Here is a 27,639-nt window from a genome sequence, read left to right as displayed (position 1 = left end):
CATCTTACTACCCCTGGTCCCCAGGGCGGTGGTTTTAGGATGCCTGTGAACATGAGTTTCAAGTCTGTGGCTGCTCAGTCCTTTATAGAATGTGGTATAGCAGTCACACAAAACCTATGCTCAGCTTTGCATATACATATATACACATACATATACAAACACGTATACATATGCACACAGAGACATATATATGCAGAAAGGGGATGGGGAAGGAGGGAAGAACTCTCTATGTAGTCTTGGCTGACCCAGAATTCACCATGTAAACCAAGCTGGTCTTGAAATCACAGAGATCTGCCTACTTCTGCCTTTTGAGGGCTGTGGTTAAAGGCACTACCACCACGCTCAGCCTACACCTCTGCATAGACTTTAAATCAAGACCGGGTTGCTTGTAACAGTTTTGATACAATGTAAAAGCTAGATAAGTAGTTAATGATAATGTGTTACTTAGGAGAATGGCAAGAAAAAAAAATAAGTACAAATGTATCTTTTTCAAATATTTCAGTCCACATTTAGTTGAGTCTACAGACATAGAACTGAAGATGTTGAGATCTGATTATATCAACTCTGGGGGAAGAAAGGCTTGCTGAGTCCTGGACACGGCCTCTGCAAACGATATCTCTGGAAAGCACCATCAGTTAAAGGCAGGAGCCTGCATCCACCTCATAGAGCGAGGGCCAGTCACCAGCCTGCGGGTCTCACTGTTCACACAGGGGCCTGTTCACCCCGACTCTCATCAGTGCTTCTTGCTCTTGGCTTTCAGATGATGAGTTTCTCACAGAACCCCTTCCCTTCCCGAAGCCAATTTGATGTCAGTGGGACTGTTGGTGGACTTCGCCTGACCAGCTCCAGCGGCCATCCCATCCCAGTGAAGAACCTGTCACAGAATATTGAGGTAGGTGCTGCGCTGTTAGCAGCAGCTGGGTGGCACTTGGCCTTCCTTCTCTCCAGCTTGGTTTGGGAGCAGATGTGAGAACAACAGTTAAAGAGAGAGAGACCGCTCAGTGCATCCCTGACACTAGGAAACACTGTATTCAGCTTTAAACCATGCATATATGGCCATTCACACATCTTTGGTATGTGACAGTTCTCCTAACTCTATTGGGTGGAATTCTAATCATGGTACAAACCAAATGTTCATTTCAAAGGTTCGTGATGCAGCCTCCAAACGCTGTTAGATTTTCCTTAAAGTCAAGCAAGAATGCTTACATTCTATGTACGATGGGCACTTAGATTTTTTTAGGAGCTTACTGACTTTTTCTAGTCGTCTGTGGTTTCCCCTCAATGACTGATTAACAGTTTGCAGGGACGTCACCATTGTCGCCCATGGCACTTGTGAATGTGTCACCAGGCACTTGGGAGGAAGGTGATCTGGAGATTGGCTGTTGAGACTAGATTACCCAGGGGCCCAGTGGAGGTACAAGGGGGCCTCAGAAGAGAGAAGCAGGTGGGGGAAGGTGTTAAGGAGAGACACTGACTGCTGTTGATGACACAGAGAGAGGTTGGGGTGAGGTGAGGAATGGACCAGAAACCTCGGACCACAGGTGGCCTGTAGAAACAGGAGGATGGAAAGATACCTCCCTGCCCCCAAGGCAGAGGTCTTCCTGTCCATCCACACCACCTCAGGGCTTTGAACATACATCACTTTCCCTGCCCACCTGCCTGCTGCCTGGCCCGAACTCTTTGTTTCTGAAAACAGATCCTGCTGCCCCGGATTTCAGCACACATTGAGCCGAAGATGCTGAGCCTGGCCTCCCGTGAAGCTCTGTCAGTGAATGTGACAGCAGGGGACACAGCTTTGGGGATTCAGCTTCATTGGGGACCTGGAGTCCCACTCATACTCAGCCTGGGCTATGGCTACCATCCCAATGAGACCAGCTATGATGCCCAAACACACCTGCCTCCTGTGGCCGCCACAGGTAGTCAGCTTCCTGGGCTGTTTGCTTGAGCAACTTCCCAGCTGTGTCCAGCTTCAAACTAAAGTTTTAAAGGAAAGTCAGAGGACAAGGCTGGGACGATGGCTCAGTCATTGAAGTGTAAGGACCAGAGTTCCACCCTCAGGAACCACATAAAAAGCCTATGCCTGTGATCCCAATCCAGGGTGGGGAAGGGTCAGAGACAGGAGGATTCTGGGGTTCACTGGCAGCTAGCCTAGCTCAATCTGTGAGGTTGCAGGTTTTGGTGAAAGAACTTGTCTCAAAAATGAAAAACAGAAAACCAACCAACCAACCAACAACTCCCGCCCCCCCTCCCCCCGCAAAAAAAAAAAAGGAGCTGGAAAGATGGCTCAACAGTTAAGAGGACACACTGCACATGTGGAGGATTCTGGTTCGGTTCCCATCATTCATGATGGGTGGCTCACAATTCCCCTTGTAACTCCAGCTAACGGAGGATCCATGCCGCTGGCCTCTATAGGCACCCACACATACCCACATTCACATACCCCTCACTGACTGCACATAATTAAAAATAATAAGAATAAATCTTTTTAAAGCATGAAATAAGGTGGAGAAGCATTGAAGAAGACCCAGTGTCAGCCTTTGGTCTCCTCATATGCACACGTGTGTGTACACACACACATGCACAAACACACACACACACACACACTCATATACAGGCACACACACACCACATACACTCATACACAGGCAAACACATACACACCATACACACACACACACACACACACACACACACACACACACACCATGCACACATACACCACACACATGTGCATGCACACACATACAATTATTTAATGAAAAAGCAAAGAACAAACTGTCCACCTTCTTCAGTGACTGTCATGGGCTGATGCTATTGGTGTTATTTACCCCCATTAGATGAACATTTATTACATGCAATGGAGATGCAGATGAGCCCATAAATAACTTTCCAAGGCCAGCTATAGAGATCTCTATGTTACAGATATGGGCAGAGAGGGTCAAGCCAGGTGCAGAGCAATCCCAGCACTTGGGAGGCGAAGGCAGGAGGACCTGTAGGACCAGTAGACCCAACCTTGGCTACGTAGCAAGTTTGAGGCCAGCCTGGTCTGCCTAAGATTCTGCTCAAAACTACAAATCAAACAAAAAAGAACATAGATATTCAATAACCAGTCTGATACCACATAGCCAATAAGGACATGAGCCCTTCATGTCCTGACTGCCCCTGCACAGTGAGCAAGGGTACTCGTGGGACGATAGAGCCGCCTCGAGGTCTCCATCCCTGCCATGTCACCTTGGTCTCCCCTAGTTTCAATGAGACCAGAGCCTTGTTCCCTGCAGGTGATCTTCCCACCTGGATCCTGCACCCAGAGGACCTGCCCTTCGGAGAAGGAGTCTACTATTTGAGGGTGGTCCCCGAGGCTGATCTGGAGTCTAGCTCTGGCAGGAACCTCACAGTTGGCATTACCACCTTCCTGGCACATTGTGTCTTCTGGGATGAAACCCAGGAGACCTGGGATGACTCTGGGTGCCAGGTAAGGGCATGAAGAATAAGCTGGGGAGGCTTGGTGGGAGTGTCTACCCTTGTAGCATCCCTTCTGGAGCCTCTGGCACGATGTCTCTGGCTTCTCCAAGGTGCTCTGCATATGCCATTCCTGTGCTCAGAATGTCCTCTTTCCCCTCAGTTAAGCCCATTTTCCTTGAGAAAACTTCATGGCCCCGACTAGGTCAGATTTCCTGCTATAAACTCTGGTGCACACTCCCTGCGTCACCCTGCTTGGTGGTGTGGTCCCCAACATCTTACCTGAGCCCATCTCAGGAGCCAAAAGTACAGGATCATGATTATAAATAGGCATGATTCAGAGGGCATCGTGTGTGTGTGTGTGTGTGTGTGTGTGTGTGTGTGTGTGTGTGTAAGGCATAGCAAGCCAGGGTGTCACTTTCCAGAAACTGACCTCAGCTGTGTCCCAAGTTCAACTTTACCAGCATTAGCTCATCAGTGCTTCAGATAACCCCAGGAGAGCTGTTGTCCCCATTTCACAGTCAATGAGACAATGGATCAGGAAAGTGGATGGATCTGCCTCCAAATCCCACACACCTCGTACAGAGGACCTGTGCCTCAGAGCCGGGTCTGCCCGTGGCCAAATCATCACCATGACAACACAGCTTTCCCAAATCATCACCATGACAACACAGCTTTCCCAACCATTGAGGTTCAGAATGGTCTTATTGTGATCGAATTTTTATCAAGGTCCAAGGAGCAAAATGGCGATGGTCCTAAGAGATAGAAGGTGCCATGCTCTAAGCACCAGCCTTTGCATCTCAGGAACAGGCCTGGGCGGACGGTGGCCTCCCAGACCACCCAATCCCCAAAACTACCTTATGTGGCTAACATGGGATGCTCCTGTACCCTAGGACTCAGTCTGCCATCAAATGGATTTGAGTTTAGTCCATATTTGCTGGATGAATTTGGGCAAGTAGCCCCACCTCTCTGACCCTTACCATCCTAAAACGGGGTCAAGCTGAGTGGGGTGCAGGGGTGCAAGCAACTTTACACAATACCTAGCTTACAGAGCAGGCTCCACCTGTCAAAGACAATCACTGTGTTAAACCCTCTGGTTGTAAAAGGCAACGCTGTCTACAAGCTGGCAGCCAGGGGACAGGATCAGGGTGGTGGTGGGGAGAAGGCACAGGATTCACTCAGCCAAACCTACAGAAGTGAGCTTCCAGATGTTTGTGATGCCGTTTAAAATGCGCTCCCCTGGGGTTGGAGTGATGCACCAGTTGGAAAGTGCCTGCTTTGTAAGCACAGGTCCTGGGTTACATGTGACAGTGCCAGGCATCACTCATGGAGAGGCAGAGTTATGCGGCGGCTTCCTAGGGCTCCCTGACCAAACTGTTTGGCCTTGATGGTGAACTCCAGGCCAATGAAAGACCCTGTGTCAGAAGCCCAGTGTGGTTATGCGCACCTTTCATCCCAGCGCCTGGCAAGCAGATCAAACAAGAAAGCCAAAATAAGAGAGAGCAGGAGAGCGGGAGAGCGGGAGAGCGAGAGCAGGAGCGGAGCGAGAGTGAGAGAGCAGGAGCAGGAGAGTGAGAGCGAGAGAACATTGCTGGAAAGGTTAGGGTTTGATCCCTAGCACGATGAAAGTAAATCATGTTCTCGAAAATGAATTTTTTTCGTTGTGTGTGTATATGCATGTTCAAATGTGGGTGCACATGCATGTGCGTCCATGTGTATATCAGCCAGAAACTGATGCTAGGATTAATCCTCCATTTTCCACCCCATTGGATGAGGCAGGTGTCCCAGTCACACCCACAGCTGGCTGACAAGGCTAGGCTAGGTATCAAGCTTTCTCTAGGGCTCCTGCCTCCCCCTTCTGAGGCTGGAATTACCAGCATGTTAGCAGGTTCACCTTAGGCATCCATTTGGGTTCTGGGAACTCTGGACTCTGTCCGATCCTCGCTGTTTTCACGGAGAAGCCGAGTTCAGTTTCCACCATGCACATCAGCAGCTCACAAACATGTGTGACTCCAGCTCTAGGGGAATTTGATGCCTCTGGTCTAGATAGCCAGTCAGCCAGAGTCTTGTGTAGCTCAGGTTAGCCTTGAATATGTAAATGGGTTGAGGACCTTGAATACCTGGTCCTCCCACCTTCTGATTCTGGGATTCCAGGTGAACGCCACCACACGCAGTTTATGTGATGTTGATTCAACCCTGGGCTTCATGCATTCTAGGCAACTTCTCTACCAACCCAGTTACATCCCCAGCCCTAAAAAAGATATAATTTTACCCAGAGGGTTGGCTAAATCCATGGGCCCGAAAGGCTGACTGTGTGGTGCCCACACTGAGGTGGTGTTTATCATTTTGCTTCACTGGGCTGAAGCAGACTCGTTTCTCGAATATGGTCTCTCTGGGGTTTGCAGGTGGGCCCACGAACCACCCCCTCCCAGACACACTGCCTTTGCAACCACCTCACCTTCTTCGGAAGCTCCTTCCTGGTGATGCCCAACGCCATTGACGTCCGCCAGACTGCCGAGCTCTTTGCTACCTTTGAGGACAACCCCGTGGTGGTTACCACAGTGGGCTGCCTCTGCATGCTGTATGTGCTGGTGCTGATCTGGGCCAGGAGGAAGGACATACAGGATCAGGCTAAGGTGAGGTCTTGGCTTCCTGGGAAGGGGAGGATCGGGGGCTGTGGAGGCCAGAGGCCAGGGGTCTGTGGAGAGGCCAATTGTGGTAGCCTAGGCCTTAACCCCTGGGGTCATTTCCGGGGAGCTGGCCCCTCAGCCTATGCGCTTACAGATCATCCCCTTTCAGCAGATTATCAGGGAGATTGTGCTGTCAATCATCAACTAAATACTCACTGCATGCAGGCACTACCGCCCCACTCATGTTCACAATCTCTGAGGGAATGCATAGGGGACTGTGAGGGCCCAGTGTGGCAGAGCTTGAGGCTGCCCATCACTGCCTCCCTCCTCCCTACCCATCACTTGGGATGACATCACAGAATTAAATGTCATAAGGTGTCACTCAGTAGTCACACGGGTCTTTGCTTCCTCCATGGGACCGAACTTTGATCTCTAAATGTCTCGGGTTGGGGCTGGAGGGATAGCTCAGCAGTTAAGAGCACACACTGGTAGAGTGGAGCAAGGCTTCTGTCCCAGCACTTGGAGGTAGAGGCAGGAGGATCTCTGAGTTGAAGGCAAGTCTGGCCTACACAGTATTTCTTTTTTATTTTTTTAAATTACTTATTCATTAAGTATATGAGTGCACTGTAGCTATCTTCAGATGCACCAGAAGAGGGCATCGGATCCCCCTACAGATGGTTGTGAGCCACCATGTGGTTGTGGGATTTGAACTCTGGACCTCTGGAAGAGCAGTCAGTGCTCTTAACTGCTGAGCCATCTCTCCAGCCCTACACAGTATGTTTTAGGCCAGCCAGAGAAACACAATGAGACCTTGTGTAAAAAAAATTAACAACAAAGACAAAACTACACAAATGGGGCTGGAGAGGTGGTTCCCTGATCAGAGCACTTGTTGCTCTTGCAGAGCACATGGGTTCGGTTCTGAGCACCGACACGGTGCCTCACAACCATCCCTAAGTCCAGTAACTCCAGTTCCAGGGGATTCACATGCATGCTCATATCTACACACATGCAGACAAAACACATAACTAAAATATCACATGCTGATGTTGCACAGGGACCAAGCTCAAGGTCCATTCCTAGAACCCACATCAGGCAGCTCACAATCACGTGGAACCCCAATTCCAGGGAATCGGTGCACTATTCTGGCCTCTTTGGACATTGTGGCCAAACACACACAATATGTATATGTGTACATATACGTACACACATGTACACACACACACACACACACACACACACATACACATTTCAGGAGGCTGAGGTGTATAGATTTCTATGAGTTCAAGGCTTGGCTGGTCTACATAGAGAACTCCAGGCTAGTCGGTCAAGCCTACATAGTGAGACCTTGTCTCAAAAAAGAAACACACCTATATATATAATACATAATCCACCTTAAATGCCACAGGTTGACTCCCAGAAGTCAGGCTCTAAAATGGAGTTAAGGCTGAGGGTGTTCTCTAAAAGGAACTTTTAGGGTGAGCCCCTGGGGAGCTGGCAGTACGGTCATGCTGCAGTGACAGCTCACCAGTCCTCGAGGAGACCTGGCCGAGCTGGGCCGCGATGCACAGGTCCTAGTCACACCCAGATACCTCACAGTTGGGTCATTGACTCTTGGCTGCCCCCAGAGAGTATGTCACAGAGATGACTCTACATCCTTGAAAGCTGTTCCTCAGAAGCTGATGTAAAACTTTCATGGGAGGGAAAGCAGAGTAGGACAGCATGACCCAGAGGTCACCACAGCTCCCAGCTAAGTCAAGGTCACTTGACGCTTTCGCTAAAACATCCGAACATCTCATTTCTTCTGAACTTCCCGGGGGAACAAATCCAATTGCATAAACAGTTGGCTCGCCATACCTAACACTGAACATTCTCAGTTTAATGTCCGGCCCGTTTCCAACTTAACTCCACAGTTCACACTTCATAATTAATGAAAGCGCTTGATGCTTCCTTGCCTTCGACGGTATTTTTCTTGAAGCCCTGATTTCATAAAGGACGGTTCTCACTGGATCAGAGTGTAATGGACTCAGTTTTGCTTTTGTATGTCTATTGTCATGGGTGACTGACTTGTTCTTAGCTGCTGGGTGAGCTCACTGAGTAGGGTCCCACTGACTCTGTCCTTCTGTCCAGGTGAAAGTCGTAGTCCTGGAGGACAATGATCCCTTTGCCCAGTATCACTACCTGGTGACAGTCTACACTGGACACCGGCGAGGGGCAGCTACGTCTTCGAAGGTACCTGTGGTGGGTGGGTGTGTCTGTCCCGGTGCAGAGGTGGCTGTCATTGTGGAGTGTATTTGACTCCATGGGTTTTATGTTGCTGGTGCCCTCCTTCCATTTTGTATTTTAGGGGAAAGGATATTCTTGTGTGTGAATGTGTGTGTGTGTGTGTGTGAGTGTGTGTGTGTGAGTGTGTGTGTGTGAGTGAACATGAGTGTGTAAAGGTGTGCGTGGGAGTGAATGAGTGGGAATGTATGAATGTGTGTATGTTTATGTCATGTATGAGTGTGTACATATATGTGAGTGTGAGTATGGGTGTGTGTGTGTGTGAGTGTATGAGTGTGAGTGTGCGAGTGTGTATTTGGAAGTGTATGTGAGTGAATATGAATGTGTGTGACCGTGTGTATGGATGTTTGTGTATGAGTATGAGTGTGTGAGAGTAAGTATAACTGTATATGAGTATGTGTGTGTGTGTGTGAGTGTGAATGTCGGTGCTTGTGTCTGCATGCCTAGTTTTGTGCAGTGCTGGGATCAAGCACAGCACTTCTGAAGGCTGGGCAAAGGCTGCACCAACTGAGCTACAGTCCCGGCTTCTGCTGTCTGGATTCTAGGTGACTCTCACCCTGTATGGCTCAGATGGAGAGAGTGAGCCACACCACCTGTCAGACCCCGATGCTGCGGTTTTTGAGCGAGGAGGGGTTGATGTCTTCCTGCTTTCCACTCTGTTCCCCCTGGGAGAACTGCAGAGCCTCAGGCTGTGGCATGACAACTCTGGGGACCGGCCATCATGGTGAGCTGGGAGACTAGGACCTTCCGTGCCCAGTCTGGCCTCAATGCCTGAGTCAATGCTTCACACCTCCACAAAGACATAGAATGGCTCCGTGTGGTACAAGTGAGACAAGCAGGGTGTCTTAGGGTTTTACTGCTGTGAACAGACACCATGACCAAGGCAAGTCTTATAAAAACCAACATTTACTTGGGGCTGGCTTACAGATTCAGAGGTTCAGTCCATTGTCATCAAGGTGGGAGCATGGCAGCATCCAGGCTGGCATGGCGCAGGCAGAGTTGAGAGTTCTATGTCTTCATCCAAAAGCTGCTAGTGGAAGACTGACTTCCAGGCAACTAGGGTGAGGCTCTTAAGCCTACACCCACAGTGACACAACTACTCCAACCAGGTCACACCTATTCGAACAAGGTCACACCTCCAAATGGTGCTACTCCCTGGCCTAAGAATATACAAACCATCACACAGGGTCAGAGAGGCCCCTGGCTCATGGTCCACAGAAACCAGACAAGAAGGGAGGCAGGCTGAAGTCCAGCCCTGGTGTCCAGCACTGGGCCTGCCCCTAGCCTTTCTTTAGTGCCAACTCAAGACTTGTCTAAGATCACACACAGCTACACATTCATAGCAAGGCCCTATCCATTCTTCCTGAGATCAAAACGAGTGAATCAGACAAATAGTGTCAGTATGACCAGGTATCAGCATGCAGAGCCTTAATAAGACAGTTCTGGGATAGCCTGGGGTACATAGTGAGCACAGTAGTAGCCTGGGCTAGAGCATGAGACTTTATGACAAAAACGTCGGGCATGCCAGGGGTGGTAGGACACGCCTTTAATCTCAACACTTGGGAGGCAGAGGCAGGTGGACCTCTGTGAGTTCAAGGTCTAGGATAGCCCAGACTACATAGAGAGACTCTATTTCAGAAATACATACATACATACATACATACATACATACATACATGCATGCATACATAAAACACTGGGTAGTGTATGCCCATACTCCCAGCACTTGAGAGGCAGGAGGTTGAAGTTCAAGGTTATTCTTGTAGCTGGGCGGTGGTGGCGCACACCTTTAATCCCAGCACTTGGGAGGCAGAGGCAGGCAGATTTCTGAGTTCGAGGCCAGCCTGGTCTACAAAGTGAGTTCCAGGACAGCCAGGGCTACACAGAGAAACCCTGTCTCAAAAAACCAAAAAAAAAAAAAATTATTCTTGTCCTGACAGACAATTTAAGACAAGTCCTGTCTCAAAAAAACAAATGTCAGAGATAAAGAGACAGACAGACAGACAGACAGACAGACAGAACATTCACTGCTTAGGTTTTAGCTGTTTTGACAAGATTTGTTTGTTCTCACTCTGCAGCCTAGGCTAGCCTTGAGTTTCTGTCAGTCTCTTGTCTCAGCCTATGAGAGTTGGGGTCAGAGGTATGAGTCACCACACCAAGCTTCCTGCTGTCTTTAACTCACCGCATTCGCAGGAAGCAGGCTCCGAGAGGCAAGTGAGCATGTTGGGTGTCTCCTGAAGGAGCCCTCTCATCAGCAAGTGGAGAGGGAGCCTAGGCTGGGATAGGCAGAGGGAGGTGTCAAACAATGGTCCACCCAGTGACAGCCCAGCCCACCCTTATGGATCCCTGAAGCTGTCCCAAGTTAGATCAAAATGTCCAGGTCCTGCGTCACTGGCTGTCGGTCACCCAGGAGGGCCATGGCCTGGACATAGGTGGCCTTTGCATCCCTGATGAAGCTATGCTCATGGAAATGGGGAACATGTGTACAATACAATGACAACTCGTATTGAGCATTCAGCTCTGTCATCTTGCCAGACAGTGACAGAAAAGCTGTTGTTAGCCCACACCTCCTAAGACAATCTCCTCTTCTGAGGCTTGGAAGAAGTTTGCTGGGGACACACTTGTCACCAGGCTTCTTTTGTTTATGGCTAGGTGTACCCATAGGGGTTTAGAGTTTTCAAATGTGTCCCCCGGCACCTGGCCGCCTCTCTGAGAACAAGCCTTCAAAGCTAAGCTGGCTCTCTCTGCTGAATGCCCCCCTCACAGGAGGCCAAACGCTACCCCTACACCAAGTGAAGAACAGCATGCATTTTCCACGTGCGCCTGTCTGTCTTGGGGTTCCTTTTCTGAAGATCCTACCTCTGTGATGTCCCAGGGAGTCCTACCCCCACTTCTTATCCTTGGAGCTGTATCTCCCTTCTCCAGGTATGTGAGCCGGGTGCTGGTCTATGATTCTGTGGTGGACCGGAAGTGGTATTTCCTCTGCAACTCGTGGCTGTCCGTCGATGTTGGAGACTGTGTCCTGGATAAGGTGTTTCCTGTGGCCACAGAGCAGGACAGGAAGCAGTTTAGGTACTTTCTTTCTGTCTTTTTTTTTTTTTGGCAAATGTAACTCACTGTCTTCTTTAATCTTAGGGAAATAGCCTCAGAGCCCAGGCTCGCTAATGAAAGCGCATTTCAACCAGTGGCCTGGATCTCTTTGAGTATGTGACACTGCTGGTCCAAATGTTCTGTTGGAATGGGGGCTCTAGCAGGATTTGCAGCCTTAAAGTTGGAAGTGTTTTTCAGGGGGTAAGGAAAAGGGATCACCCTTCCATGTGTCCTGATGAATGTCACAGGGTGTTTTCTGTTAGCGGCCATGGTAGTCTGAATGGTGAGATGGCTAGTTTTGTGTCAACGTAACACAACCTAGAATCATTTGAAGAGAAAGAACCTCCATTGAGAAAATGCCCTCAACAGACTGGCCTGTGGTGCCTTTCCCTGATTGGTGATTGGTGTGGGAGGACCCAGATCGCTTCAATGGGCTGCTGGTCTGGTGACATCCCCTCCCAGGGGGCCTTCGAAAGGGAGTAAATTCTGAATTAAAGATCTGTTCCGAGATGGGGCCAGGGGTGATCGGTCCTAAACTGATAATATTATAGCTATCTTAACACATTCAAATTGCAGCAAAGGTACCACTCACACTGACCACTTACCTCCATGTTAGCGCTGCCTCAGTGCTTCACAAAGGCAGCGATTTTGCTGATGCAGTGGTACAGACCAGCTTCGGCGAGTGTGAGGCCAGCCTGAGCTACACGAGAGACCCTGTCTCAAGTCAGTCACAACTATGGCTCTAAATCCTTCCAAATATCCAGGGAGGAAGGTTCTGTCATTATCTTAAAGGCAAGGGAAAAGGCCTGAGGAATGACACCAGCTGCCTGAGGACACAGGGCAGAGGGAAGGCTAGCGAGGACTCCAAGGCGGTTCTCTTTTCATATATGATGTAGATGCTGCTCAGTTCCTAGAGTGCTTGCCCGAACCCCTGGGGCCCCTGGGTGTGGCTGCAAGTGCCTGCAGTTCCAGCACTCAGAGACTGGAAGCTGGAGGGTCAGGAGTGCACGGTTATTCATTCTCCAATAGCGATTGTAAGACCAGACTGTGCTACAAGGGGACTGTGTCAACAGTAAAATCACCATCTGCGAGTTTTCCTAAATGTATCTGGTGTATGAATGTGCTTGCCTGTGATGTGGCATTTCTGTAGAGGTCAGAGGGCAGCTTTTTGAGAATTGGTTCTCCCCTTCCAGTTTTTTGAGATTTTATGTGCAGGCATGTTTTGCCTTTATGTGTATCTGTGCACCATGTCCATGTAGTGTCTGTGGGGGGCCAGGGAAGTGGACTGACAAACAGCTGTTAGCTGCCGTCATGTGGGTGCTGGGACTTGAACTTAGGTCCTCTTAAACAAACAGCACATGATGGGTGCTCTTAGCCACTCTTAAGCAACACACAGTGGGCGCTCTTAGTCACTATGAAACACTCATGCTGCTCTTAGCCACTGGACTATCTCTCCAGCTTGATCTTCTTTCTAAGGCAGGGTCTCTGCTGCTTACCTAAGATCATCTCCTGTCTGTACCTCCCATGTTGCTTTAGGTTACAAATCACCTAATCCAGCTTTTTTTTTTTTTTAAATGTAGTTTATAGTTGTGTCGTAAGGGTGTCTACCTACTGAACCATCTTGCTGGTCCTCAAACATGCTAAACCTTACAGGTGAATCCCAGGTTATAATTGAGTTTTGTTTGTTTGTTTGTTTGTTTGTTTTTCAAGACAAGGTTTCTCTGTATATCAGCTCTGGCTGCCCTGGAATAGCTCTATAGGCCAGGCTGGTTTTGAGGTCACAGAGCTCCATCTGTCTCTGCCTTCCAAAGTGCTAGGGTTAAAGGCGTGCCCCGCTCGGGGTTGTTTCTAAGAGACCAGCCCCCTGCAGATTTGTTTCCTTCTCTAAAAGTCTCTCGGCCTCTCCCTCCTGGTCTGTCCACAGCCACCTGTTCTTCACTAAAACCTCCACGGGCTTCCAGGACGGGCACATCTGGTACTCGGTCTTCTGCAGTGCCACTCGGAGTAGCTTCACGCGCGTACAGAGGGTGTCCTGTTGCTTCTCCATGCTTCTCTGCACCATGCTGACCAGCATCATGTTCTGGGGTGTCCCTAAGGACCCAGCCGAGCAGAAGATGGATCTGGGTAAATCTCGGGATTACTTCTGATGTCTGGGGCTGGTGGGTACCAGTCTTAGCACCCCTGCAAGGCCTCTGTAATCTAAAGGAGATTATTAGCTTCGTTGGTGATTAATCTGATAAGCTGAGACAAGGTCTCTGTGGACCAGGTATCACTAACCATTAGAGGTGTGTGCTGCCATGCCTAACTTGACTCTGTCTTTGTGTTTTGTGTGCATATGTGCATACACACATGTGCACATGCATACGGAAACCAGGGTTTGGCCTTGGGCATTGCTCCTCGGGAGTCAGTCACCCCACTTTTGAAGACTTAAGCTCACCAGCTGGGCTACCCTGGCTGGCCAAAATGTCTCAGTGATCCTGCCTGTCACTCTTCTTAGCACTGGGGTTATAAGCAGGTGCCACCCCACCTGACATTTTACAATGCTTGGGATCGTGGGGTTACAGGTCCCCAAGCTTGCATGGCAAACACTTTATAGACCAAGCCGCCTCCTCAGCGCCCTGACTTAGTCTTCACTGGGACAAAGAAGATGTGTTTGTCCGTGTACTCTCACAGCTGACCTTAGCCTCCAGCCCTGCAAAGAGAAGCTGAGACACATGGCGCAGGCTTGTGGTACTCTGCCATGTTAGCACGGACTATCTGGCTTAGCTCATAGCTCAGAGTAAGCTAAGGGCCTCTAAAGGCGCATGGGTGACCTCTCAGGAGTTGTGCTTGGTTGGTCCTTCACTATGAGCTGCCTTCTGCTGAGAGGGAAGAGGGGACTCTGGGCATCTGCCTCCATCTGACATCTCCTTCCCTCCTTTTCTCTTTAGGCAAAATTGAGTTCACTTGGCAGGAGGTGATGATCGGGTTGGAGAGCTCTATCCTCATGTTCCCCATCAACCTCCTGATTGTCCAGATCTTCCGGAACACCCGGCCTCGTCTCCCGATGGGGAAGGATGGGAGACAGAAACAGGGACCCCCTAACCTGACTCCCTCAGCGCAGCCCACGGAGGAGGGACTTCTGACACCTGAAACAGTGACCAAGGCATGTTCTCAGCCTCCGCTTGTATAGGGATGGAGAGATGCTCTAACCTGGCAGGAGTGGAGCACAGGCTGGTGCGTGGGGGCCTGGGTTACCCGATCGATCGTCTCAGTTGCCGAGATTCGCCAACTGAAAACATGCAGACCGACACAATACATGTACACACACACAGAGACCAATAGGACACGTGTGTACACACACATGCATGCTTTCTGAGTACCTATTGTGTGCAAGATATCCCACCCTCACTGGAAATACTGTTGGTAAAGTTCTTTCCGTGGCGGGAGACACAAACAATATCCACGCTCCTCCTAGGATCCAAGGACAACCCAAAGAACGAGTCCACCAAGTTCTTCCAGAGAAACCAGTGAGTTTACTGGGGCTTCCTAACGGAGCAATGGAGAAGGGTTACAGACAGGAGCATGCGAGACCTTAAAGCAGCCGCCTTGGAAGGGTAGCACGCAGTAGTGACAATGGTTCCTTTACGGTTGTGTAAATGGAGCCCCCTCCCCTCCTTCCTTGCTAGTATCCTACACACATACTCCAGACCTTATGCAGTTGTGTAGGAATTGCAAGAGGTTGGTTGAGGACCTCAAGACCCTTCCGGTCTCTGCCCCGCCCCTTGTAGGGAAGGTAACCAATCAACCGACCGGTTGGTAGGCTCCTCTGTGAGCATGCCCAGAAGCACTATCAATGACAGCAGTGTGGTTCTAAGGACTGTGGCGCCCCTGCCCCAGGCTAGAAGCCCCTAAAAGAGACACATTTCCCTGTACTCATGTGCTTGATAATCTTGTATAGGACCCTTGCTGTGTGCGGTGGCTTGAGTAACGCAGCCTGGGATGCTGGAATGAGTCCGTTTAGCCCTACGAGAGGGGATTCAGTGGTTGCGGATCGTGCCTGGGGTAGGGGACGAAACTGTAGTTGAACCGTGGATCACACAACTCAGGGTCTATGTATGCTCTTGACCTCTGTGCCGTGCGCCCTTGCCTGTGGCTCATGTCCCCTCGCCTCGTTGGGCTTTCTTGCAGGGTATACAGAGTCTCATCAGCTCACTGTTTAAAGCCCTGAAGGTGCAACCCCCAGCCTCAGGCTGGGACTCTATGAACCCGGTGGACATTAACTACCTCCTCACTTTAATGGAGGACATCATCTGTCCGGAGAGCACAGAGGGACCGGGGTTCTGGGAGGAAGCCAAAGGGAGAGAGGACCCTATCACCTCCACGCGTGGGTCTGTGAAACCGAAAGGTAAGTCCTTCCCAGGTCTGTGCCAAAGGTGAAAGGAGTATCCGGCTCAGGACCCTCAAGACCAAGTTCTCAGCACAAAGGAGATTTATTGCCCCAAAGGGACAGAGGGCAGGGATAAGGGACAGAGGCAGGAGATAGAGGATGGGGGAGAAGGGGAAGGGAACAAAGGAGAGGGGAGAAAAGAGGCAAGGGAGATCGGGAAGGGGTATTTGTCTTGGAGGGACAAAGGACTGCCTCTGGATAGAGAGGAGACAGATGTGGGCCATAGCCAAATGGCCTATGAGGGTACAAGGGGAAACCCCGTTTTCTAGGATGAGGTGTTTAATTTTAATTGAACATGTTAAGTGAGCCAAAGGGGATATTTTGATTGCTGAACTTTAATACTTTGATAGCTGGACCTTGGTAGCCAGCCTCAGGAGGAGGAAGTGGCCAAATAAGGGAGTAGACCTTGGAGGCCAGTTTTAGGAATGCAGTCTAACAGTTTAGCAGAGGGATCTTCAGAAAAGGCCAAGCCTGCCAGAGCCATGTTCACATTGGAGCTGCCCGGAGTCCCTTTAAAAGGACATGGAAGAGTTCTTTGGAACCAGGTGGTCCAGGCTCCATCGCCCAGATGCTGGGATCACAGGGGGTACCAGCTGCACGGCTTCATGCTCCTTTAAAATACGAGTACATAAGAGCTTGCTTTGAGGTCAGAGAAGAACTTGTGTGACTAGCTGGCTCCCCCCTACCATGTGGGCCATCAAGCTTGGCAGCAACTGTTGGTGTCCTCTGAGCCATCTCCCTGGCCCGTGTTTTGTTTCTTATGATAAATATGTTACCTCTAAGATTTAAAACCAAGCCGGGCGTGGTGGCACACGCCTTTAATCCCAGCACTTGGGAGGCAGAGGCAGGCAGATTTCTGAGTTCGAGGTCAGCCTGGTCTACAGAGTGAGTTCCAGGACAGCCAGGGCTATACAGAAAAACCCTATCTCGAAAAACCAAAAAAAAAAAGAAAGAAAGAAAGAAAGAAAGAAAGAAAGAAAGAAAGAAAGAAAGATTTAAAACCAACGACAAAAAGAGATACTTAAACATCTCTTTTGGCTTTCTGGTATGGCGGTGGCTGTCTTAGCACTCAGGAGGATCAGAAAGGAGAGCAAGGTCATTTTTGGCAACACTGAAAGCTTGAGGCCAGCCTGGGATCCATGAATCACTGTCTCAAAGACAAAATAGCATCCACAAGAACACATTTTAGGGGGTCTGGGTATAGAGACAGAGTATGTGACTAATCTCTAGGTTCTGTCTCCAGCCCTGAGAAGAAATATGGAGAATCTGAAATTTCAACAAACCAACTGTAGAAAAACAGTGATGGGCGGATAAAGATGCTGACCTCAATGCCCAACTACCTGAGATCAAACCTAGCCAGTGCCCAGTCAGAGAAAGAGTTCTCACAAGTTGTCCTTAGGCCAGGCAGTGGTGGGGCACGCCTATAATCCTAGCACTTGGGAGGCAGAGGCAGGTGGATTTCTGAGTTTGAGGCCAGCCTGGTCTACAGAGTGAGTTCTAGGACAGCTAGGACTACACAGAGAAACCCTGTCTCGAAAAATGGAAAACAAAACAAAACAAAAAAACAAGTGGTCCTCAGATTTCCATATCTACCTGGTATATGGGGTTTGACATTGCTGTATACCCCTGTAACCTCAGCAGTCAGGAGGCTGAAGCAGGAGAATCACCAGTTTGAAGCTGGCCTACAAGGCAAAATACAATGAAGAAGAGGGAAAGGAGGAAGGGAAAGGAGGAAGGAAGCACTCACTCCCCCCTTCCCTCCCCACCTGACAGCTTGCATCTGATCCCTGGAGGAAGAGAACCAACTCCTACAAGTTATACTCTGACTTTCAGGTGTGTGCCATGGTGCACACACGCACACACATACATGCATACACATTAAATAAATAATAAATGTTTAAACATCTTTAAAAAGAGGAGAAGAAAGAGGAAGAAATCAGCTCCTAATATAATCAGGGGAAATGACTGTTGGTTGGATATTTGACAAGATTGTTGTTAAGAACCTTAGACATGGCCGGGCGTGGTGGCACACGCCTTTAATTCCGGCACTCGGGAGGCAGAGGCAGGCAGATTTCTGAGTTCGAGGCCAACCTGGTCTACAAAGTGAGTTCCAGGACAGCCAGGGCTATACAGAGAAACCCTGTCTCGAAAAACCAAAAAAAAAAAAAAAAAAAAAAAAAAAGAACCTTAAACATGAGCTGGGCATGGTGGCACACGCCTTTAATCCCAGCACTCAGGAGGCAGAGGCAGGGGGATTTCTGAGTTCAAGGCCAGCCTGGCCTACAGAGTGAGTTCCAGGACAGCCACGGCTACACAGAGAAATCCTGTCTCGAAAAACCAAAAAATAAAAATAAAAAAAAGAACCTTAAACATTCATAATGCTATTGCCGCTTTTTTCTTTATATATTTTTATTTAGAAGTTAAGGGTGCAGCTTTTTGATGCCTTCATCTCTGGCAGAAACGCACTAATGTACTTAATGAAATGGTGTGAGCTTTAAGGTTTGCTGCCAAGTAGACCGACATGGTACAAGCCTGTAATCCCAGAACTCAAGAGGCTGATGCTGTAGGGTGCTGAGTTCCAGGCCAGCCTGAGCATTTCAAACAGTAAACCCATGTGCAGAGGCCATGTACTTCTCCAGCTTTTTGCCTTCCCTTCTGGTTATCTGAAATGGCTTTTGTTTATGAGACGGGTCTCACACTACATAGACCAGGCTGGCCCTGAACTTGTTATTGCAGGTTTGCCAGCTCCACACACCAGGCTAGCTTGGAAGGTTTCATATTTTCAAACAAGAAGAAAAAGTGAGAAGAGGGCTAGCAAGGTGGCTCGGTGTTAGAAGGGCCTGCTGTTCCTGCAGAAGACCCAAATCCTGTCCCCAGCAGCCATGTCACACTGCCTGTAACTCTAGTTCCAAGGGATCCAATGCCCTCTTCTGGCCTCTGTAGCACTCAAACACATGTGGCAAACATGCACCCATACATGTGACAAAAAGTAATAAAATAATTGTTTTTAGAATGTGAAAACGGGGTTGGAGAGATGGCTCGGTGGTTAAGAACAGTGGCTATTCTTCCAGAAGACCCAGGTTCAATTCCCAGCACCCACAAGGCAGCTTGCAACTGTTTGTAACTCTGGTTCATTGGGGTCTGACACCTGCACACAGACAGATCGAGTCACACAGACATGTGGGTAAACATCAGTACACATAAATTTTTTTTTAATGTAAAAACAGAAGACAAGGACTTACCCTATCTTGGGCACTCTGCAAGACTGGACTTAAACTCAAGCCTAACCACTTAGAGAGATTTGCAGGTGTGATGTTCCATGTCTAGGGTTGGCTTTAAAGAGTCTAGATGGACAGCTAGCAAGATGGCTCAGTGGGGAAAGAGGCTCACTACTAAGCCTGAAGACCTGAGTTCAAACTCCAAGACCCACATGGTGGAGGAGAGAACTTAGTCCTGAAAGTTATCCTCTGACGTCTACACGAGTACTGTGGCACCACTCAAGAACACATATACACACACAGATACACACACACATACAGGTACACACTCAGATACACACACACACACAGATACACATACAGATACACACACACAGATACACATACAGATACACACACACACACACACAGTGTCAGAGACAGACAGATAGACACACTCTCACACACACACACAGACACATGCAGAGTCAGACATTGAAATATATATAGCAACAGCGAGACAGAAATAATAGGTAATAGATATCATTTTTTAATAGATATCATTTTTATTTTATTTATTTATTTGTTTGTTTGTTTGTTTGTTTGTTTGTTTTTTTGAGACAGGGTTTCTCTGTATAGCCCTGGCTGTCCTGGAACTCACTTTGTAGACCAGGCTGGCCTCGAACTCAGAAATCCACCTGCCTCTGTCTCCCGAGTGCTGGGATTAAAGGCGTGCACCACCACGCCCGGCTAGATATCATTTTTAAAAACTAAGAGTCCAGAGGGAAATGGCCAGAATGGTTAGTCACTGGGTTCGAAGCAGGGTTGCGGGAAAGTGTGCTCTCCTCTTTATAAGTAAGCACATTTTCAAACTGTCCCTGATGAAAAGCTAAAAGCTGGATCCTTGTCCCTTGTCACCACCTGGTCACTTTCCCCTTTGACTCACAGAGAACACGTGGCACCCCAAGCCTGAGCTGGCGGTACGTGGCCTTTGGAAGGACAGCGTCTACAGGCGGTGTCTCTACCTTCAGCTGGAGCATGTGGAGAGGGAGCTGCAGCTGCTGGGGCCCCAAGGCTTCCTGCATCACCACAGCCACGCTCAGGCCCTCAGACAGCTACACGTCCTGAAGGGTCACCTCTGGGGACAGCCTGGTACCCCGGCACTGGCATATCCCAGGTAATCCACTTCCTTGAATGCTCCTGCCCTCTCCAGCCTGGGGCTACATACAGGCTGGGTCACCTTGTCCAGTCTTGGAAAGATGTCCACCCAGACCATGCAAGCAGAAGGGACTAGGGGTTCCCTTGAGTACCCTCAAAGCCATCAGGGGTTAAGGGGACAGGGTTACTTGCTGGAAGACACTCACCCTTTGCACAGAGCTTTGCTGTTCATGAACTTATTTGTGGCGGTTGTTGTCCAGTCTGCCATGTAGGAGCAGTGTCCCTGTCTCTCTGTGCCTCGGTTTCACTGATTGAAATATACATCTCCTAATTCAAACCCAAAGAGTGTTTTCTTCCATTTATTTGATGTTTTGTTTGTCGAAGTGCTGGGGGTTGAACCTCATCCTTGTGTGTGCTAGGGAGTCTCTCCGCAAGTGTTTTTGTTTATTTCTTTGTTATAATCAGTAAACTTTGAAGACAGGTTATTTGATGATGGAACTAAGTGTTCCAGGCCTGATGCATGGTCTTATAATCCCAGATACGAGGGAGGATGAAGCAGGGAGGTCACATGTTCAAAAACAGCTTGAGCTACACAGCCAGCTCAAAGCAAAGCTGCGTGTCTTAATTACGGTTGCTATTGCTTCAAAAACCGGGGAGGAAAGGGTGTGTGTGGCTTCTACTTTGCTGTTCATCACTGGAGGAAGTCAGGGCAGGAACTCAAGCAGGGCAGAAACCTGGAGGTAGGAGCTGATGCAGGAGTCATGGGGCTGTGGGGGATGCTGCTTACTGGCTTGCACCTTGTGGCTTGCTTCCCCTATCCATGACTGATTAAGACAATGCCTTACAGGTTTGCCGACAGCCTGATATTAGGGAGGCATGTTCTGAATGGAGGCTCTCTCCTCTGAGAACTCCAGCAATGTCAAGTTGACTTAAAACTACCCAGTGTTTTGTTTGTTTAGTTGGTTGACACTTGTTCTTTTGTTTTTGCCTGCACTCAAGGCTGTGCTGCTAGCTTATGTGCCTGCAGAGAATTGGGAGTTAGACAGTGGTGAGCAGCCATGTGTGTGTATGTGTGTGTGTGTGTTATAGATCAGTGGTAACAGACTCACCCAGGATGCTAGAGACCTAAGGGCTGTCTCTCCATAGCTCACACTCACACAGCTTTTGGTAGCCAACAAATACAAAAGTTGTTATTAGTTATTCAGAAAATGACCCTTCTTGGGAGGTCTTCTGAGATAATCTAGGATGATCTTGTGTTATGCCTGGAATGTGTTTTTAATATTCCCCCTCCAAAAGGAAAGGGGAGGTGTAAGACAGATGGGGTGTGCCAGACACAATGAAGAGAGTTGTTGAAAGCTGCTGATAAGTGCTGGGGGGTTGGGGTGGGGCTGCTGGCTTGATGCCTTTTGTATGATGAGACTCTTTTATAATAAAAGATGTTTTAATGACATAGAACCAGCCTTCTAGGCTTGCTGGTAGAGACTGCCCCCTAGTCAGCACTGGACAAATGGCAGCCTAGAGAGAAGCTCTTTTTTTTTTAAGATTTATTTATTTATTATATGTAAATACACCGTAGCTGTCTTCAGATACTCCAGAAGAGGGCATCAGATCTTATTACAGGTGATTGTGAGCCACCTTGTGTTTGCTGGGATTTGAATTCAGGACCTTCGGAAGAGCAGTTAGTGCTCTTAACCGCTAAGCCATCTCTCCAGCCCTAGAGAGCAGCTCTTTCAGGCAGGTACAAATTATAGAGGAGAAATAGATTATCAGAGGTCAAGTGGCTTGCACAAGGCCATTTGGAGGATGAGAACAGATGGGTCTTCTGGTGGCATCCTGTGTTGGTCTAACCTTTTTTATAGCACGTCTCGGGTCAGCAAGTCCCCTCGTGGCCTGCCCTGGTGGTGTGTCCTAGTCGGCTGGCTCCTGGTGGCGACCACCAGCGGGGTGGCGGCCTTCTTCACGATGCTGTACGGCCTGCACTATGGAAGAGTCAGCTCCCTCAAGTGGCTCATCTCCATGGCTGTGTCCTTTGTGGAGAGTGTGTTCATCACCCAGCCGCTGAAGGTCAGAACACCCCACTTCAAAGTGTCTGCCCACCCCTGCTATCCACCTTTACCCTCCTGTGGTCAGTTCTTTCTCAAGCATAGCTATTATTTTTTTCAATGTTCATTTGGCAAACACATGGGCTACTACCTCTGCTCTGACCCCGGAGCAGGGATATCAGATAGTACCATAATAGCCCAAAAAGACTTGTCCCCCAGTACCAGAGCTAACACTTCTGTATCATCATCATCCTTAGGATTGTGGGAAAATGTATAGGTGAGAACTCATAAAGCTGGGAATGTAGCTCAGAAACAGAGCGCTTGCCTAGCGTGCACAAGGTCCTGGTCCAGGCCCAGCGCTCCCTGCAAAAAGATCACAAACACCTCTTCATAGCATGCATGCACTGATATATATATATATATATATATATATATATATATATATATATATATATGCATATATATATATATATGCATATATATATATATATATATATATGCATATGTATATATGCATGTGGGTATGTGTGTATGGATAGCTGGGCAGCAAAGTGGGAAGCTCTGGGAAGTTTCAGGGCTTGTCAGCCTTTGTGACTGGTGGTAGCCCTCTGTCCATACTGACCTCCCTCTGTGAGAATGGCTGATCCCTCGGTCTTGGGCCTTGAGAGGTCCCTGTAGCCTTCGGCTCACACGAGGTGATTTCCAGGTGCTGGGCTTTGCTGCTTTCTTTGCGCTGGTCTTGAAGAGAGAAGATGATGAAGAGACCTTGCCCTTATTTCCAGGACATCTGTCTAGCCCAGGTAATAGAGCCTGGTATGTGGAGACAGGGGCTTAACCACCCAGTGACAGACAAGGCTGAGTAGGTCTGCTGAGGTGTCCTGGGCCTTGGGCACTTCCAGATATTATCTTTACAAGGGACTTATCAGCCTTTCCAGAGTAGCCAAACAAGAGATACCCTCCCTCCCTCCCTCCCTTCCTCCCTCCCTCCCTCCCTCCCTCCCTCCCTCCCTCCCTCCCTCTCTCCCTTCCTTCCTTCCTTCCTTCTTCCCTCCCTCCCTCCCTCCCTCTCTCCCTTCCTTTCTTCCTGCCGAGGAGCCTTATTCCTTCCCTTCCTTTCTTTCTTCCTGATAACCCAACATAACCTTTTAACCAGGGGTGTGTCCTTGGGGATAGGGCAGGCTATATTCTTTTTAGAGACAGACCTACATACACATCCAGGCCTTGAACTTGGTATATAACTGAAAATGAATTTGCATTCTGATGTCCCCAACCCATTGCCACCTCCAGGCACGTGCCACCAAGCCAGTTTATGTGGTACTGGGGACAAAACACAGGCACTCTACCAAAAGAGCTACATTCTCAGCTCTATATAGTATGCTCGCTACCAAGGTGTGGATGCCTGAAATTTCAAAGGAAAGGAAAGCCTTCAGTCAGCATGGGTAGGCTGCAGAGAGAGGCCACACAGTCGACTTCTGGGACACAAAGTCTGCAGTCTGTAACCAAGGGTCCAGGCTGTCCCTGCTGGTTTTGGTAAACAAAGATTAATGGGAACGCTGATCTAAGAGGCCCCTGGTCAGTCCTCCCCAACCCCCCACCTCACCCCCCCCTTACCAATGGAGCTCTCAAAGGAAGGAAAGAAGAGCTTTCCTCAGACAGATGAGCAAACAAAACAGAATCAATAAGTAACCTTGGCATTAGCAAAGATAAAGCAGAAGCCAGTTCACTCATGAGCACACAGAGATTACAAGCCCCGCTCATGAGCACCAAGGTTCGCCCAGTCCCAGGCTTGTAATCTTCCATTCCAGGGTAGAGTTTTGGCTTTGCACATACAAAAAAAAAAATCCCATTTCTCAACAACCAAAATCTCCTTTTTCAATGAAAGGGTAATTTCTCCCTGAAGAGATGCCAGCTTCCCAGCTTAGCAGATTTTCCTCTCCCATCATTCTTTTGGCGAGTCTTCAAGGAAGAGCTGGCTCTGTTTCAGGCAGCGATGGATTCCTTAGCATAATCGACATAAAATTCACTCACTGTTGGATGTAATTCATTGCTTCTAGTAAATTCAGAGGACTATATAACTATCGTCGCTGTGACTGAGATTTAAAACAGTTCATCCCCAGAAGGGTTCTTTCAGTAGAAGTGTGGGTTCCAGCAGAGAGGGAGATAGCAAATGCTGGGGATAGCATAGGCAGACATAACACACCCAATAGATGGGCCATCAGACACCTATCAGAATGGCTGGTGGCAACACCTGGTTTCCCTGTCACGTGGGGGACTGTTTCCTGTCCTCCCGTCCACAGGTCCCGGTGTCTTGTTCCGATCACGGAGGCACAGCAGCGAGCGTGCTTACCAGCCTCCTCCCATGGCTGCCATCGAGAAGATGAAAACCACTCGCCTCAAGGAGCAGAAAGCATTTGCTCTCATCAGAGAGATCCTGGGTGGGCAACTTCCCGCGCCTGGTGTCCCAGACACACTGAGTGCCCTCTGATGAGCCCCTTGCTGTCCCTAGGCCTCAGTTTCTGCAGATGGCTACTAGTCCTGACTTTTCTGCCTGAAGTCTTTTAAGCTCTTGGTTTGAAGTTTGCGTTCCCTACTGTGGCTCTTACCCACTTGGGTTCCTGTCTCCCGTCTCCGTGTTATGGTTTCTGTGGCTCCTGAGATCCGATGCTTCTGCTGTGTCTTTTGTTCTGTCCTATCTTTTCCATTGCCTGGAATGTCCCAGCCCTCCTCCCCACCTTTCCTTCTGGCTAATTCTTCCCATTCTCTGACTCTTAGAGCTCATCTTTAGAGAGGACCCTCCCCTCCCCATTGCTCCACAACCCCCCCCCCCCCAGAGCTTTCAGTGTTTTCCTGACTCCCCTAAAGCAGATGTGGGTGGTTAGGGTTCACTAGCAAGGGGATCGCAGGCAGATGGGTCGGAGGGGAAGTACCCCGAGAGAAAGGAAAGAAGCCAAGAAATAGGGGTCGATGGTTCGGTTCTGCTGGAGACTGTGAGGAGAATGGGAGCCCCCCACCCCCAATTTTCCTATGCTTTATCATTATTGGTGTCCATCCAGGCCCAGCAGGGGACTGGGTGGTGGTGCTTCCTGGTGCAGATCTCCAGCCCAAGGCTGGAGGCTCAGTAGGAATCTGTACCTTGCTTCGATTGTTATGTATGACTTTCTGATCTAAAGACAACAAGACCCTGCCTGCCTTCAGTGGACACCATGAGCACAGGATCATATTTGTCTACTCCATCACTGTATTGGCAGTGTAAGACTCTGTCAAGCCTTAGCTTACCGGGGACTTCCTCAGTGAACCACGGGGAGTCGGAGTTGATGCAAAAGCAAGAGGAATTTTATTGGTCCAACATGTTGGGGTCGTCCTGCACCAAGCAGTTTGTTCAGTGAGCTTTTTATACAGTTTTCAGTGCAGCAGCCATTAGGCACAATGTGATTGGCAGAACAATGTGACTTTTTTCTTTTTTTTTTTTGGTTTTTCGAGATAGGGTTTCTCTGTGGAGCTCTGGCTGTCCTGGAACTCACTTTGTAGACCAGGCTGGCCTCGAACTCAGAAATCCACCTGCCTTTGCCTCTGCCTCCGAGTGCTGGGATCAAAGGCGTGCGCCACCACGCCAGGCTACAATGTGACTCTTTAAACTGATTGTTCTTTAGGGAATGAGGTAGCAAGGACTTCCCTTGTCTGAAGGTGGGCAATGTCTGTCCTGAGGAATGTGTCCCCACCTGTAGGCCATTCCCCTCCTGTGGTCAGAGGAATGTTATTTGCTTCTCCCTTCTGGTGGGGCAAGTGTCCCTTGACCTTCCCAAAGTTCCAGAGCTTACCTTTTCATTAGCAGTGCCACAGGGTAGGGGCCTGGTTTTAACAGTTCTGTCTTAAATACAGGGATAGGGGTCTGCAGGGGCTCAGTAGGTAAGAGTGTCCACTTTGCAAGCATGAAGCCCTAGTTTAGATTCCCAGCACTCATGTAAAAACAACAACAGCACAGATGTGGTTGTGTGTACTTTCAACCCTGGTGCTAATGAAGGATGATGGTTGCCAGCCTCGCTCTGGGGTCAGTGCCAGACTTTGTCCCAAGGGGAAAGGTGGAGAGTTATAGAACATGAAACTCAACACTGTCCTCTGGTCACCCACACGTATATGCATACACAGCACACTTGAAAATGAAAAAGAAGCTAACCGGTTCTGGGGTTTAGCTCAGTGGGAGAGTGTTCCTTTAGCAAGCACAGGCTCCGCAGTCAATCCCCAGCTCATTCCTAGAAAGCCAGGCAATTTGCTGCTCAATTTGCTGATCTGGCTTCACTCCCTAGAACCCATCATGGAAGTAGGGAATGGGGTTCCGCATGCTACCCTCTGACCGATGCACATGCTGTGGCATACGCACGTTCACACTCTGGTACTCACAAGAATAGCACACAAATAGTTTTGAAGAGAAGGTCAAGCATGGCGGGGCTCGGGCCTATAATTCTAGTGCTGGGAGGATCAGGAATTTATGGCTAGTATCATCGGTGTAGCAAGTTCAATGCCAGCCTGGGATGTGAGACCCTGCTTAAAAGAAACACAGCATGACTCCCTGGTTGGGTCTTGTTCTAAATGCTGTATAAGCGTTAGCTGGTCCTCCCACTTCAATCCCAGGCCTTAAAGTTATCATCTGAATGAAGAGGAATAAACCACAAAGAGGCACCTGTGGAGAGGAAGAAGCAGACGGCTTTGTCTGTGTTCCTCCCTCAGACAAAGGCTGGGCTGCGAGCCCTCCAGGACTCTGAGTCCCCTGTGGTCCCTTTCCTCCTTGAACTTGGCGGGAGTCAAGGACCCGCCTGACAGGCTGTGCATCCTTTCCAGCCTACCTAGCTTTCCTGTGGATGCTGCTGCTGGTGGCCTACGGGCAAAGGGACCCCAATGCTTACCACTTCCACCGACATCTGGAACGCAGCTTCAGTCAAGGCTTTTCGCCTGTCCTGGGCTTCAGAGGGTTCTTCGAATGGGCCAACACCACACTCGTGAAGAACCTATATGGCCATCACCCAGGTAGTCCCCTAACCCTGAGACAGCGTGGCAGGCCCCCTGGTGCGTGTAACCATGTGGGAACAGCTATAAGTCACTGACAGCATAAAACCACAAGAGCTGCATGATCATAGGCTTTGGCGGGCTATCAGGAGACTGGTGTGAACTGATGACCATCTTGCGTGAGAGGTAGGAAGCCTAAACTGTCTTGGCAAGTACAGTGTACAGGCAGGAGAAAGGACATGAGGTGACGAAGCCAGCATACCACGGAACTGCAAAGTCCAAGCAACTGCAAGGTGTTGGGTGTGAGTACTGTGGGGTACCTGAGTGAAGGGCGGGTGTGGAGCTGTGTGGAA

General features: G+C 49.1%; 1 protein-coding gene and 2 long non-coding RNA genes across 4 annotated transcripts in view; 1 reads left to right on the top strand and 2 right to left on the bottom strand.

Moving 5' to 3' along the window:
• Pkd1l2 (polycystic kidney disease 1 like 2) overlaps window positions 1–27,639 on the top strand; it is an 86,771-nt gene that overhangs the window by 38,325 nt on the left and 20,807 nt on the right. Inside the window, exons 21-35 of the mRNA NM_029686.4 lie at window positions 761–892; window positions 1,697–1,916; window positions 3,279–3,472; window positions 5,865–6,095; window positions 8,217–8,318; window positions 8,915–9,093; window positions 11,295–11,441; window positions 13,384–13,583; window positions 14,390–14,595; window positions 15,630–15,846; window positions 20,034–20,262; window positions 22,103–22,307; window positions 22,992–23,085; window positions 24,583–24,720; window positions 27,122–27,307. Of these exons, the coding sequence (NP_083962.4) occupies window positions 761–892; window positions 1,697–1,916; window positions 3,279–3,472; window positions 5,865–6,095; window positions 8,217–8,318; window positions 8,915–9,093; window positions 11,295–11,441; window positions 13,384–13,583; window positions 14,390–14,595; window positions 15,630–15,846; window positions 20,034–20,262; window positions 22,103–22,307; window positions 22,992–23,085; window positions 24,583–24,720; window positions 27,122–27,307 (2,680 nt within the window). The remainder of the gene's footprint in view (window positions 1–760; window positions 893–1,696; window positions 1,917–3,278; window positions 3,473–5,864; window positions 6,096–8,216; window positions 8,319–8,914; window positions 9,094–11,294; window positions 11,442–13,383; window positions 13,584–14,389; window positions 14,596–15,629; window positions 15,847–20,033; window positions 20,263–22,102; window positions 22,308–22,991; window positions 23,086–24,582; window positions 24,721–27,121; window positions 27,308–27,639) is intronic.
• Gm15395 lies at window positions 492–12,208 on the bottom strand. Of its 2 annotated transcripts, XR_879232.3 has the most exons (5): window positions 12,065–12,208; window positions 11,229–11,407; window positions 10,552–10,645; window positions 5,918–6,058; window positions 4,439–5,477 (listed from the first exon to the last, which is right to left on the bottom strand). It is a non-coding gene; the product is annotated as a predicted gene 15395 (long non-coding RNA). The 2 variants fall into 2 exon arrangements; XR_003947464.1 differs by lacking the exons at window positions 4,439–5,477; window positions 10,552–10,645; window positions 11,229–11,407; window positions 12,065–12,208 and adding an exon at window positions 492–874 and having other exon boundaries at window positions 5,918–6,214.
• Window positions 22,284–25,047, bottom strand: Gm31519. The gene is made up of 3 exons (XR_879233.3): window positions 24,889–25,047; window positions 22,908–23,023; window positions 22,284–22,648 (listed from the first exon to the last, which is right to left on the bottom strand). It is a non-coding gene; the product is annotated as a predicted gene, 31519 (long non-coding RNA).

This window comes from Mus musculus, chromosome 8 (genome assembly GCF_000001635.26).
Source record: "Mus musculus strain C57BL/6J chromosome 8, GRCm38.p6 C57BL/6J".
Lineage (NCBI taxonomy): Eukaryota > Metazoa > Chordata > Mammalia > Rodentia > Muridae > Mus > Mus musculus.
Note: the sequence above shows the minus strand (reverse complement) of the source record. Positions and strands in the feature narration are given on the sequence as shown.